Here is a 14,825-nt window from a genome sequence, read left to right on the forward strand (position 1 = left end):
TGTTAATAACAGTTTATTTGCACAATCAGGTGAAGGGTGGTCTGACCTGACAGCTGTAACTCCCTGTTCAGCTGGATCACGCATGGCCTGAAAGCCTTAGAGTGGCTATCATTTTCTTGGGGTTAAGTGATTCATTCATTCTTTCTTTTTTCTTTTCTTTCCTTCCTTCCTTCCTTCCTTCCTTCCTTCCTTCCTTCCTTCCTTCCTTCCTTCCTTCCTTCCTTCCTCTCTTCTCTCTCTCACTTTCCCCCTCCCCTCCCCTCCCCTTCCTTTCTTCTTTCTTTCTTTCTTTCTTTCTTTCTTTCTTTCTTTCTTTCTTTCTTTCTTTCTTTCTTCCTTTCTTTCTTTCTTTTTCTTTCTTTCTCTCTCTCTCTCTCTCCCTCTCTCTCTCTCTTTCTTTAAAATATATTTCAATTGATTTCAGAGAGGAAGGGAGAGGGAGAGAGAGAGAGAGAAACATCAATGACAAGAAGAATCATTGATCAGCCGCCTCCTGCACGGCCCCTACTGGGGATCGAGCCCGCAACCCTGACATGTGCCCTTAACTGGAACTGACCCTGGGACCCTTCAGTATACAGGTCAATGTCAATGCTCTATCCACTGAGCCAAACCAGCCAGGGCAACTGACCCCTTCTTTAAAAATGTTCAATTTTCTATGTATTTATCACTGAGACCAGGACTCCCCTGCAGAAGTGCTGGGCTGCTGTTAGCAAGCACAGTCCATGTCTTCTGGGCAGTGTCCCTTCTGAAGCCCCGGTTCCTCTGTTCCCTTCTACAAAGGTTTTCCTTCAGAATTCTGAAGATACTGCTTTCTCTGTACCCAGACTCACAGGAAGAACTAGATCCTGAATTCTAGTTCAGTCAGAAGACACTGTTCTGGTTCTTAGGCCTTCAGTGCAGCCCGTCGCTTTTTCTTGGACGCCTTTTCGGTTGTCTCCAGCCTAATATTCCACAGGGATGCTCGTGGGGAGGGTGTCATTCATTGTATTGGAAACACGGCGGCTTCTTCAGTTTGGAGGCTGGTGCCCTTCAGTTCTGAGACAGCTACTTGATTATGGTTTTATTATTTTCTTTCCCTCCATTTTCTGTCACTTAAAATAATTAGTGAACCTTCTAGAAAAATTCGAATCCTTTCATTTTTCTTTTATGATTTTTCTCACATTTTTTTCTTTCTCCATATTTTTTCCTCTCTCATATTTACTTTCTGTGATAGTTTATGTGTCAGCTTGGCTAGGCTCTGGTGCCCCGTTATTCAACCAAACAGTGTCCAGGTGTTGCTGTGGAGGTATTTTGTGGCTGTGGTTCACATCTGTCACCTCTCGACATTAAGTGAAGATTACCCTTGATAACATGGGCCTCATCTAATCAGTTGAAAGGCCTTCAGAGCAAAACGGAGGCTTCCCTGAATAAGAAATCCCACCCGTGGCCTGCAGTGTTGCCTGCCTGAGCCTCCAGCCGCTGGCCTGCCCCACAGATTTCAGACTTTCAGGCCCTCACAATTGCATGAGCCAGTTCCTTGAAATACATCTCTTTATATATCCTATATAATAAAACTCTAATATGCAATCGACTGGACAGCAGAACGGCCGGTCACTATGATGCGCACTGACCACCAAGGGGCAGATGCTCAACGCAGGAGCTGCCCCCTGGTGGTCAGTGTGCTCAGCCAGAAGCCAGGCTCACGGCTGGCAAGCTCAGTGGTGGTGGCGCCTCCGCTGCAGGCAGGCGGTAAGGAGCGAGGGGTCCCGGACTGTGAGAGGGTGCAGGCGGGCTGAGGGGCCCCCTCCCTCACCCCCCCGCATGATTTTCTTGCACTGGGCCTCTAGTTAATATATAATAATTATTTCTATATTCATATACAATTATGATTAACTATAATGTATTTACATATATAATTTAAGATATATATACTCTCGACACACCTGACCCTTGCCCAGTACCATTCTGCAGGGACACATGGGACCACAGCGGAACTGACGCCGGTTTCTGTCTCCTGCTTGCACTTGGAAGTGAGTGACTAAAAGACCAATAGTTGCTCCCCGTCTGGCTCACTGACCTAACTGACCACCTCACACCACCTCCCAAACTCTTGCTTTCACTCATTGATCTGCCATCATCTGCTCTCCTGTTCTCCTTGTTCTGGGGATTTATGCCTTTTCACCACTTCCTTTACTGCCACTTTGTGGGGTTTTGCTGGGGAGCAGAAATAAACACATGGGCTCAGGCTGTTATGTTTCTCCAGAAGGCTCGATGACGATTTCTGTCTGTGGAAGCCTGCCACCTACTTTTAGGCCACAGGGTGCCTCTGGGCCTGACCCTGGGAGCCAGCCTGCCAGATGAGGCCTACAGGTTGGGCCCTGGTTTGGGCTTTTTGCTACTGAAGGCGGGACAACCTCTGGAGCCCTCCACCCCTGCCCTTCCAGAGTTCTTGGGGAGTTCAAGGGGCACTTACCTATAAAAGGACCATTTCAGCAGGAACTGCCGGGCGGCCTTGGGGAAGCTGGGGCTGCCCGCATGCTGCTTCAGGACCTGCGTGACCACGTTGTCGAGCCAGCTGGCCCACTGGTCCAGGGAGCTCTGCTGCTGCAGGGTCAGCTTGAAGTCCTGCTCCAGCCGCTGCACCACGCTCTCCTTGCACTGGCACACCCACGAGGCTTGCTCCTGCAGGCGCAAGGGCAGTGGGTCAGAACAGAGAGTCAGTGACAGCCCCCACTACCAATGCCATGGGTGAGAGCTCAGGGACCCAGACTGCGGCCATCTCCTGAGCACCAGCTCCACGTCTGACCTTAGGCGGAGCATGCACCCATCCTCACCCGTGGCCTTTTCCAAGTGCAGTCAAGCACCATTAGTACCCAATCTCATGGGGACGGAGACAATGGAACAGAGAGGGAACCTGTCCCAGCATTTAAGGACTTAAATCCAGGTTTCCCGGACCTATATCTCCAATTATACCATGTCTTTGGGTTTTATTTTTGAGTGGTCACTCTTGTGAATGTGTGTGTGTTTAGTGGGTTGACCCAGGGCCTGAACTTGACATAAATACAGTAGCAGGATCCATTTACTGACAGCCTGAACTTTTCTAGGCCCAAAGAAAGAACCATGAATGTGGCAATAGGAAGGCACAATTTTAAAGAAAATGAACCAAGGTGATGGTCACAACTCTGAGAGGCTGAGAGATCCTGAAGTGGAGACCTGTGGTCCTTGGGTGGGCCGACCCTGAATCTAGTTCCTGCAGCAGAAATGTGCGCTGGGTTTGCTATGGCTGCAGATTGAGGGTTTATGCATTTTTCTAAGGGGTGGAAGTCCAGTCCAGAGGGGTTAGGGTCACGCGCACATTGTCCCTGCCTTGCAGTCTGGTCCTGGAACCCTATCCAGGCTGTGGGGACCCATGTGGGGAAAGTCACCTGCACGTTGGCAAAGTCCACGCGGTTGAGGTCGCTGAGCATCTGGTTGATCTGGGAAGTGTTCTGAAGTACGGCCCGGGCCGCCTGTGCCAGGTGATTGAGGGATGTGTATCTCCGCAGGGTCTGGGCAAAGGCGCTGACCACGCTGACCTGTGGCCAAAGACGGCATGAGAGGGTGAGCTGCACGCATGCACTGCACGTAGGGAAAGCCTATTCTCTCTTCTCCTTGGAGGGCGTGAGCACAGGGACAGTCAGGGGCAGGGAAGAGGGATGCACCCTTGTGACAGTCTCAAGAACCTGAAGAGTAAGAATCAGTGGACACAGATGTCACCAACACATCACGTGGCACCTACAGGAGACAGTGTGGCATCGGTGGGTTAGAAATCAATTCCATCAGCTCTCTGGAGTGGTTGGTGAGAATGCTGGTTCCTGGGCCAGCTGGGGCAGACTCTGTGGGGGTGGCCTTGGAATCTGTATTTTACTGACTACCTAGATGGTTCTTTTGCTCCCTGAAGTTGCAGTATCACCGGCCTAACAGCAATTCCAGACTATAGGCAGGCAGACCAGACGCCCAAAATCTGGCCTCCTCTGTACATGGCAACGCTTTAAGAAATGTGTGCAAGAACAATTGCAAGAAGTTATTCTCTTTTTCCTGTGTGGGCCAAATCTCCACACTTAAATTCTGATTTGTGGCCAAGACTAACGTAATAAGGATACAGCAAGGAGATTAAATTCTGTCTTTTCATGAGCATAGAAATATTCAACCTGTTGTGAGCTGACCCAAATGTGCCACATCAAATGGCATCTACCGTCAAGCCCTCCCTGCCACTACCTATCCTACATCAGCAGCATCTTCAGGACTTCCTGAAGGGACTACTGATCCTCAGGACACATAGGAGCGATCGGCTCTCCCTGGGGCCCAGCAGTCAAGTTCTCCCAGAGCAGAGGGAGAGGAGCCCCCTCCTCTGAGCTACTCCCGGCCCCCTCCCTTTACAGCACAGCTGGGCCCAAGGGGTCCCCAGGCCTGTGGCCTCTGCTTCTGGTCACCAGTGTGGTCTGAAGGCCCAGACCCATTCCCAGGAGTTACCTTAGTCTGGATAACCTGTTGTGGGAAGTCACTCATGGCATTCGTCAACCAGCCTTCCAAGCTCTTGGCAAAGTTACGAATGGCCTGTGTCAAGGTGCCTGGGAGATCGAAACACAATATTAACAGTGAGAAAGGCAGAGCCTCGCCCCTCAGGATCAGCCATGAGTAAGATGCAAATGTAATGAAAGTTACCACTGAAAAGCAACACAGAGGAAAAGAGAGCAAGGGAGTAGCACAGGCATGGGGGATAATTTGGGACACTTAGTGAGGGGAGCCTGGAGTAAGAGTTAGGGCCTGTCCAGACCGTTCATCTCTGTTCACCTATCTGTGTACACTAGGGGTTTGCACCTAGGGTGACCCTGCCCCCTGGGGGACATATGTGGTTCTCATGACTGGGAGTGCTCCTGGCCTTGAGCGTGTGGGGGCTAGGGATGCTGCTCAACACCCCACAGTGCCCAGGATGACCACAGAGAGTGACCTGGCCCCAGTGTCAGCAGTGCTGAAACTGAGACCCTGATACACATGCATGTAAATATATCCTATCAACTTCTAAGTTGACTTTGAGATGGGTTACAGTAAGAAGGAAATAATAAGACTCTAAAAATAAAAAATCCCCCAATGTAAAAGCAAATCTACCCCTAATTTAAACCTTAATATAGACTTAATGCACACTATACTCAACAGCTGTTGGGCAGGCAAGGCCATAGGATAAATGCAATCATTATGCTGGTTCCCATTTTCTGGCACAAAAGCAGCAGTGCAAGAAAGACCGGGGGTTTCCAAGCACTGACACAAATGTGCACAGGTCACCTGCCAAGTGTAACCTGTGGTGTCTGCTGGAGGCATTAAGAGCGAGGCCTCCCGTTTGACCCAGTGATCCCACTTCTAGGAATATATCCCAAGAAACTAGAAACACCAATCAGAAAGGATATATGCACCCCTAGTTCATAGCAGCACAATTCACCATAGCTAAGATTCGGAAACAGCCTCAGTGCCTATCAGCAGATGAGTGGATTAAAAAACTGTGTTACATCTACACAATGGAATACTACGCTGCTGTAAAAAGGAAGGAACTCCTACCATTCGCAACAGCATGGATGGGCCTGGAGAGCATTATGCTAAGCCAAATAAGTCAGTAGGAGAAAGATAAATATCACATGATCTCATTCATTTATGGAATATAATAACATAAACTGATGAACAAAAACAGATCCAGAGACAGAGAAGCATTGATCAGAATGTCAAACTTCAGAGGGAAGGTAGGGGAGGGTGGGAGTAAGGGGGAGAGATCAACCAAATGACTTATATGCATGCATATAAGCCTAACCAATGGACACAGACACCAAGGGGATGAGGGCAGGAGCAGGGGGGTGGGGGGTGGGGTAAAGAGGGGATATGAACACATATGTAATACCTTAATCAATAAAAAAAAAAAAAAGAGCAAGGCCTCAGCCTTGGCCAGTATGCTAAGTGGTTAGAGCATTGGCCTGCACACCAAAGGGTTGTGGGTTCAATTACCGGTCAAGGACATGTACCTGAGTGGCAGGTTCACTCCCCACTGCTGGTCAGAGTGCATGTAGGAGGCAACCAGTCTGTCTCTCTCTCACATCTCTGCTCTCTCTCTCTCTTTCTCTCTCCGCCCCCCCCCCCCCCTTTTCCCTTCCTCTCTCTCTGAAAAAGCAATGGGGAAAATATCCTCTGGTGAGGATTAAAAAAAACAACAACAAAAAACAATGAGGCCTCAGGTACCCACCTTGCTCACCCTTCACTTGGGATGATGCTGGAGCCCACAGGAAAGTCTGGAAGTCAGGGGCTGGCACAACAGTGCCCCCTGGTGGTGGGAGTTACCACCACCACCAGAGGCCTGGCAGGCAGTTCCCAGGCAGTTCCCTGGGAAGGTCCATGTCAGCCCTAATGGATGCAGCCAGCGAGGCCCATGATTTCATTTTTTCTCCTTTCCTAAATTAAGGATGCTGGAATCTGGAGAAAATTCTATAGAATCCACCTTTTGGTGCTAAAGAATCACAGGTTTGGGAGGAAGCTGAGCTCAGCCTCATATCAACTTGGGGGAATTGGGATAAAACCGGATTCAGACTATCCCTAGGGCTTTCAGCAAATGCAGCAGCCTGGAGGGGTATGCATGTCCTGAGACTTGGGCCCCACAGTCTAGAACTCCTTTGGGGACATCAGAGACCCAGAAGCCCACAGCGTTGGGCAGTAGCATGAAGCCCTAAGCCCAGCCCAGACTAGGTGGGCAGGGACCTGAGAGTGGGCAGCCCTCACCAGAGCCATAAGGCCCTCCCTCCTCTCCCCAGGTCAATGACAAGGAAAACATGCAGGCAGGAGTGAGCATCTTTCCAGGGTGACCAAGCCGCTGCTCTCACTGGATTCTCAGTGTCCCAGTCTGAGCTGGACCTGACAAAGGGGCTACAGGGGGGCAGGGGAGAAAGGAGAGAGGCAGGTGAGCAAGCTGCTTACTGGGTACTGGCCGCAGCACGTCGGGGATGAGGACCTCCACCAGGGCCTGGTAGAGGATGTGGTCACAGTTCCTCATCCACTTAAGGATGGGGTCACATTTACACAGAGACACCAGCTTGTCCTTCGGGAGGATGGTGGCTTCGGGAATCTCATCACTGTGGGGGGATGGGGGAGACGAGGTAAGCCAAGGCCTGGAGACCACCCCACGCAGGTCATGCTGTCCACCCCCCGCCTATGGCTGAGATAATGACATTTCCCACTGTGGCTACTGCTGACTTCTCTTTGGGATGGCATATGGTCACCAATAAAACACTCACTTGAAACAAGTGAATGGGCAATATCAGCAGATATATCACAGTCTAGAACTCCTTTGGGGACATCAGAGACCCAGAAGCCCAGAAGCCCCAGAAGCCTTTCTGAGGGCAAATTACAAATCAACCGTCAGAAGTATAAAAACAACATGTAATTATGGGGGGAGTGCCAATTCTTGGAAAGTAGACGCATTTATCTGTGGGTCACAGTGTGGGTGTCATCGCGCCTGTCTGGGGGAACAACCACAATACCTGGCTGGTAGAGAGGCAGGGCCGTCGCTGGAGGAGGCTTTAGCATTCCAGAAGGAAAGCCACAGCTTCTCAATGTAGTGGAACTGGAGGTTCATCACAACATCTAAAGTTGCCTGGAAGTAAAATTGGCCCGTTAGACGCATGAATGTGGCTGTTCAAAAGTGTGTGGGTCACTCCAGCTGGTTTGGCTCAGTGAATAGAGCATCGGCTTGTGGACTGAAAGGTCCAGGCTTGATTCTGGTCAAGGGCACATGCCCAGGTTGCAGGCTCCATCCCCAGTAGGGGGTGTGCAGGAGGCAGCCAATCAAAGATTACCATTGATGTTTCTATCTCTCCCTTCCTCTCTGAAATCAATTTAAAAAAAAAATATATATATATATATATTTTAAAAAAGGGTGTGGATCACATGTCATCAGGACATTCTAAGCAGTCAGTGGTGATTCAGGCTGTGGGGGAGGGGATCTTTTGAAATCAGAGAGAGACCACAGTGGAGATGGAAATGGACAAAGGGGCGCTGTCCAGGGGGCAAAGATTCTATCTGCTCCTTGGCTAGAGGGGGCAGGGGCTGCTCTGGGTCCTCTGTGTTGTCAGGGACACCTGGGGATGTCAGAGGATTTGGTAGTCCTGGGGAGGCACACTGGGCTCTGCACCCAGGCCCTGGGGGCACCGAGGTTCCCACTGAATCCCCACAGCCCAGGTGTGGGCTCTTCCTGGGGGCCACCTGGAGGGGGCAGTCACCTCACAGTGCCGCCGATAGGCCAGCTGCAGGGCCTTGACGTCTTGAAGCGTGATGCTCTCCTGCAGCAAGACGCTGCCCAGGTCAGGTGCTGGGAACTCCGGGAAGACGTGGGAGACATCTGGGGGGTGGGGGGGAGGACGGAAACGGGGTCATCAGCAGACCTGCAGAAGGTCCATGAGCCAAAGCCGGGCTGGGCGTCCCGTGTGCTGGGGGATGCTATCCAGAAGTGGTGGTGACCTCCTGACAACCCGGGGCGGCATCCTGGCTTCCCTGAGCAGTTACACAGCTTTGTACGCTTCAGTTTTCTCAGGTACAGTGTGGGGACAGCAGCATCACCTCCCACCAACATGAAATATGCTGAGACAAGGCAAAGCATTGCGCCAGGGCCCAGACACAGTCAGTGTTCTCATCTCCCCAACAGGGGAGCCGGCCAGAGCAGTGCCTCTGGGGACAAGGCTGGCCCTGTGGTGATCCCGGGCATGACAACCTCTCTAGAAGACCCAACACGGGAGGGCTCTGTCCAGGCTCAAGAAATACATTAAAAATACACCAGGCCACTGATGTCTCAGTGTGTGTATGCTTGATACTGATCCCAGTGACCCTCCCTGGGCATGTCCCGGTGGCAGGCTCTTAGGATGCAATCCCAAGAAAGCAGTGGGGCCACTGGGTGGGTGGGTGGGTGGGGAAACGGTCTCTCCCACAGTTCCCAGGGAAGAGGGCCAGGCAGCCCTTTGTGAGGGCACCGGGAGGGGAGAAATCCAGTTTTTCAGGGGTCTTGAGCATCCAGTTAAGCAAGGAAGAGAACCCAGGAGGACAGCCAAATCCTGCTGCTGCCCTGAGCCAACAGGTTTTACAATAGGACATCTAGCTCGGCCGGTGTGGCTCGGCTAGTTGGAGTATCATCCTGTACACCGAAAGGTCTCAAGTTCGATCCCTGGTCAGGGCACATATCCAGGTTGCAGATTCAATCCCTGGTCAGCAACTGATCAATGTTTCTCTCTCACATCAATGTTTCTCTTTCTCTCTCCCCACCCCCTCTAAAATCAATAAACAAACAAACATATCCTCATGTGAGGATTAAAAACTAAAATAAAATAGGACATCTAGTCTTCTTTCTGACGGGCATTTAATTTTATGTAGGTTTTTTTTGTTAATCCTCACCCGAGGATATTTTTTCCATTGATTTTTTTTTTTTTTTTTTTTTTTTTTTAGAGAGAGTAAAAGGGAGGGTGAGGGGAGGGAGAGAGGAAGAGAGAGAGAGAGAGAAACATCAATCTGAGATTGGTTGCCTCCCACACATGCCCCCACTGGGTCCGGGGATCAAACCTGCAATCCAGGTACAGTCCCTTGACCGGGAATTGAACCCTCGACCCTCTGGTGCACAGGCCGATGTTCTAAGCACTGAGCCACACTGGCCAGGGCTATTTATTTATTTATTTGATGGTCATTTTATACATTAATTTTGGGGATATATGCTGATTGTTCTAAAATCTCAGGGATGACACAACAAAGTTTATCTAAAACTTTCTATGTAACAAAAAAGGTGTCAGGCTCTGCTGGGTAGCTCAGTTGGCTGGAACGTTGTCCAGATATGCCAAGCTTGGGAGTTTGATCCCTAGTCAGGGTACATACAATAATCAACCAATGAATAAGTGAAACAACAACAACAAAATCAATGTATCTCTCTCAAATAAAGAGAAATTTATAAAAAAGAAAATGTGTCACACAAGAAAACTGTTTAATGCACCCCTGTAGATGCTGCTGGTGCCGAAACCCACAAGCACCCAGAAGTGCTGAGGAGATCCGGAGCTTTCACAGCAGGCCCTGCACCCAGGGTGGGGGTGTCCCTGCTCACCTATGTATTGCTGGTGGTGCTGGCTCTGGGCGGCCATGGCCTGCTCTGGCGTGCTGTGTAGGCTGCTGTGCGAGCCATTGTCCCCAGGACTGTCCGACTTCTGGACTGGCCGGTACCTGGGTAGAACACACACGTGCCACCATGAGGCCCCAGCAACACTGCCTAGAAAGGGCCTGAGGAGCACAGGGCTGAAGAGGGTACAGTTGGTGTATGTGTGTGTGTGTAATCTATAATAATAAAAGTGTAATATGCTAATCAGACCGGACAGCCAAACGACCTTCTGGACGTCATTCCGGACAAAGCTGCGGCGGCGGGGGCTGAGGCAGAGGCGGTTAGGAGCGATGAGGCAGGCAGGCAGAGTGGTTAGGGGTGATGAGGCAGGCAGAGGCAGTTAGAGGTGATGAGGCAGGCAGGCAGGCAGAGTGGTTAGGAGCGATGAGGCAGGCAGGCAGAATGGTTAGGGGTGATGAGGCAGGCAGGCAGAGTGGTTAGGGGTGATGAGGCAGGCAGAGTGGTTAGGAGCGATGAGGCAGGCAGGCAGGCAGAGTGGTTAGGAGCGATGAGGCAGGCAGGCAGAGTGGTTAGGGGTGATCAGGCAGGCAGAGGCAGTTAGGGGTGATCAGGCAGGCAGGTGAGTGGTTAGGGGCAATCAGGCAGGCAAGCAGAGGCAGTTAGGGGTGATCAGGCAGGCAGGCAGAGGGGTTAGGGGCGATCAGGCAGGCAGGTGAGTGGTTAGGGTCAATCAGGCAGGCAGGTGAGCGATTAGGGGCAATCAGGCAGAAAGGCAGAGGGGTTAGGGGAGATCAGGCAGGCAGGCAGAGGCAGTTAGGGGCGATCAGGCAGGCAGGTGAGTGGTTAGGGGCAATCAGGCAGGCAGGCAGAGGGGTTAGGGGTGATCAGGCAGGCAGGTGAGCAGTTAGGAGCCAGTGGTCCCGGCCTGTGAGAGGGATATCCGACTGCTGGTTTAGGCCCAATCCCACAGGGGGTCCTGGATTGTGAGAGGATGCAGGCTGGGCTGAGGGAGCTTCCACCCCCCACCATGTACGAATTTCATGCACCGGGTCTCTAGTTTTAAAATAACTAGAGGCAGTCAAATATACATAACAAAAATGTACCACCTTAATTTTTAAGTGTATAGCTCAGTGACATTAAGTACATTCACATAGTTGTACAACCATCACCACCATCCCCCTCCAGAAATTTCTATCTTCCTAAACTAAAACTATGTCCCTATTAAACACTAACCCATCCCTGCCCTTCCCCAGCCCCTGGCTCCCACCATCTCCTTTCTGTCTCTATGACTCTGACTCTTCTAGGGACCTTCTATGTCTGGACCTCCTACAATATTTGTCCTTTTGTGTCTGGCTTCACTCACTGAGTATAATGTCCTCCAGGTTCATCCCTATTGTTATGTGTCAGATGTCCTTCCTCTTTACGGCTGAATCCTATTCTATTGCATATATATATATATATATATATATATATATATTACATCTTAATGATCCATTCATCTGCTGTTGGAGTCATCGATTTATTGGGGTCATCGATTGGAACTTTATTGGGGTCACCGACTGAAACAAAGGCGCCACTGTCGGGGGATGTGGATAGTGGGGAGGCTGTGCGTGTGAGGCAGGGAGTATATGTATCTTTCACTCAATTTTGCTGTGATCTAACACCACTCTAAAAAATAATGTCTATTTTTTTTTTTTTTTTAAAGAGTATGCTTCATAAGTTCTGTTAGCTTGAGGTTGCATCCTCAGCCCCAAGTCCTGCTGGCCTCCCTTCATGTCAGTGGAGGTGAATGCCTTGGCTCTCCCAGGACACTGGAGACTGAGGTTAATGAGTTTGTTTTCTCCACTGCAGAATGGGAGTCCCCTCATACGAATGTATTTAATGTTTGAGAAACATCCTCCCTAGAAAAAATCCAGGCCCTGTCCCCTTCCTCAGGCCAGCCTCAACCCAGTAACTCACCTCGGTTTCTGATGTACAGGCTGCTGCCGCATGGCCATGTACTGGGTGTCCTCCTGCAGCCGGTTCAGGGGCGAGTCCGGCTTTAGACGGATCCCATAGTAATGATACTTTGAGTTGCCCCTAGAAACCAAATACCCAGGGTCAGCTCTCCCTGCAGATGTCCTAAAGGACAGGAGGTGCTCTGTTTTGGCACCTGCACTTTGGGCCCTTGGGTTCAGTGTTTTCTGGACCTTATGGGAAATGCTTACAAGCTGTCCCATGGCTAGAGAGGTTTAGAAAATTCTGCACACTACCTCCCCTTCTGGGAGACTCCCCTCTTGTATTTTAGTATGATAAAGGCTCTGAGAAGTCCTGCAGTCAGAAAACCAGTTCTGTGGCTATATTCTGTAAAGATATTCTCTGTCAAGGATCAAAGTGGCAGAGGACAAGAGAAGACTTGCCCGTTCTCTTGGCCAGGATGCCGGCTTCTGAGAGGGCATGAATGCTCCCTGCCACCCACTTCTATACAACTTCACTGAAAGCAAGTGCTAGGCCTGTCACTGATCATGGCCACATGATCTCTAGGCCACTCACTTTAAGGAGACTGTGGCCACTTTTTTTTTCTAGTGAGAGGGGTGTTTGCATTATTGTCTGGTGAAGTTTATGACACATGAGGTTCCCTGGAAGATATAGGCCAAGGGCAGGCCATGGTAGGTTGGTCCAAGTACAGTGAAAAGCATCAAGAAATAGTAAATCCAACTCTATTAGATAATCCCGAGGCAGCTTTAAAAAAAACCTATTATTATGGAAAATTTCAAACAAAGAGAGAGCTGAAGGGAACCCCTGCGTCCTGTCATCTGAAGAGAACTGAACCACTGCCGGCACCTTGGCCCTGGCCAGGCCAATGCTGCCGCCAATTTGGGGCAGCTCCAAGTCCACCCAGAGGCATGTCAGTCAGGAAGTGTGGGAGGAAGTGTCAGTCAGGAGGAGGAAGCCCCATGTTCTCCAAAAGCTTGATTTCTACATAAAGAAAGAGGAAGAACGGGTGGGTGTGCGGGCTGTCAGACACCCCCTTCTACCCACCTGGTACCCAGCCGCCGCGTCCTCAGGCCCATAAACACGGAGCGAATCAGTTTCCCAAAGGAGGCGGCATTCACAGGGTCCAGCTTGTGCTCCTGGCAGTGCCGAAGGTAATGGTTATAAAGAGAACTTCGGGGGAGACTGACGCCTTCAGCGGTTTCGTAGTTATCTAACAGCCACTGGAGCTGGAGAAAGAGACACAGTCCTGACTGTCAGATTCCCCCTAACACCAAAATGCTAACCACATGCTTTCCCTTCACTTCACATGGTGAGGAAATTCATTGCTACTGTCATGGATTTGGGTGCAAAAGATTCTGGGCACGTTACTTAGTAGCTTCTTTTTACCTGCTTCTTTATTCCTTCAATTTTCATTCTGCTTGACTTAATTGAGAAAAATATACATGGATGGAGACCTCGTACAATTTGTCCTTATAATCATTTAAACATGCACACGCCCCCGATGCTGCTTAAACACCAAATGTCTCCTAAACCCACAGGAACGAAGATCAATTCTGATGACGAGAAAGAGGCAGATTCAAGAAAACTCAGGGGCCCGTGAGCACCATGCCCTGCACCGGCCAGCTGTCCATGGAGAATGACTAATATCTCCTGCAGGTCCTGACCGAGCGGAGCAGACAGAAACCGAGTGAGATACCTATGAGGCTCATGTGGAGGACTTTGTGCTCAGGCCAAGGCAGGAAAAAGAATGGAAAGTTGAAGTTGCTGCCCCCAAAGGTCGCTAGTGTTGGACGGGCAGGAGCCGCCCTTGTAGAAAGCAAGTCCCCACATAGGGCAACACGCCCACCTGGGAGCCCCAAGCACAATGCCCCCAAAGCTGTAGTTTGATTCTGGCTTCCACTCTGCTATGTGAGTACAAAAGGCCTTAACCACACATGGGCTTTGGGGACAGGCAGGAGCCATGTGCACAGGAACCAGCCTGAGGCAGGATCCTTGTGGGAGGTGGGGGGTCTATCTAAGCTGCCACCTCTGTCCAGACAACCCCACTGATGACGATGGTGGATGGGGCAGGGGCCACGTGATGACACTGGTCCTGGGCTAGAGGGTGGGCATACTGTGTGGGTGGTGGGCTGGAAGGGGCACTGCACCGGGGGTCCTGAGGGAGGAAGGCTAATACCTGGCCCATTACCGAAGGTAATGGTTAGAAAGAGAACTTCGGGGGAGACTAGAGAAAGGCTCAGGAAATATGATTCCTTTTCCCCAACCCCATGTTATTTAAATTAAAAGTAGACTTCTCTGTTTGGGTGATTCTGTTGAGCTGACATCAAGGTCATCATGAGATTAAAAATGCATAGTTATCTTCCTCCAAGTACAAGTGACGACATGGAGAACTGAAACCATTCTCCAAAAGAACAGTTGGTTACACTTCCTCTCTCTTTTGCGTTGAGAAGTTACCACGAAAGGAAACTGATTTGAGGGGCAAATGAGTAAAGACATGAAGAAGCTGAGGGAGGGAGCCACTGGGGAAGAGTCTCGGGCAAAGGAACAGCCCATTCAAAGGCCTGTTGAGGCAGAACTGTGCCTGGGTGTTGGAGGAACAGTGAGGAGGTCTGTGTGGCTGGAGCAGAGTGAGCAAGGAGGAGAGAGGGAGGAGTTGAGAGCAGGGAAGGGATGGGGAGGTCCTGCAAGGCCATTTCCATGAACTTGGCTT

General features: G+C 50.5%; 1 protein-coding gene across 4 annotated transcripts in view; it reads right to left on the minus strand.

Annotated features, from left to right (window-relative positions):
* RFX2 (regulatory factor X2) overlaps positions 1 to 14,825 on the minus strand; it is an 88,959-nt gene that overhangs the window by 6,571 nt on the left and 67,563 nt on the right. For all 4 annotated transcript variants that reach the window (XM_070415928.1, XM_070415929.1, XM_070415926.1 and 1 more), the window contains 9 exons: positions 13,160 to 13,341; positions 12,098 to 12,217; positions 10,127 to 10,242; positions 8,271 to 8,389; positions 7,533 to 7,645; positions 6,970 to 7,124; positions 4,492 to 4,589; positions 3,405 to 3,554; positions 2,453 to 2,661 (listed from right to left, as the gene is read on the minus strand). In XM_070415928.1, the coding sequence (XP_070272029.1) occupies positions 2,453 to 2,661; positions 3,405 to 3,554; positions 4,492 to 4,589; positions 6,970 to 7,124; positions 7,533 to 7,645; positions 8,271 to 8,389; positions 10,127 to 10,242; positions 12,098 to 12,217; positions 13,160 to 13,341 (1,262 nt within the window). The remainder of the gene's footprint in view (positions 1 to 2,452; positions 2,662 to 3,404; positions 3,555 to 4,491; positions 4,590 to 6,969; positions 7,125 to 7,532; positions 7,646 to 8,270; positions 8,390 to 10,126; positions 10,243 to 12,097; positions 12,218 to 13,159; positions 13,342 to 14,825) is intronic.

Source organism: Myotis yumanensis, unplaced genomic scaffold, assembly GCF_028538775.1.
Source record: "Myotis yumanensis isolate MYYU_CA2020_CCGP unplaced genomic scaffold, mMyoYum1.0.hap1 SCAF_5, whole genome shotgun sequence".
Classification (NCBI taxonomy): domain Eukaryota; kingdom Metazoa; phylum Chordata; class Mammalia; order Chiroptera; family Vespertilionidae; genus Myotis; species Myotis yumanensis.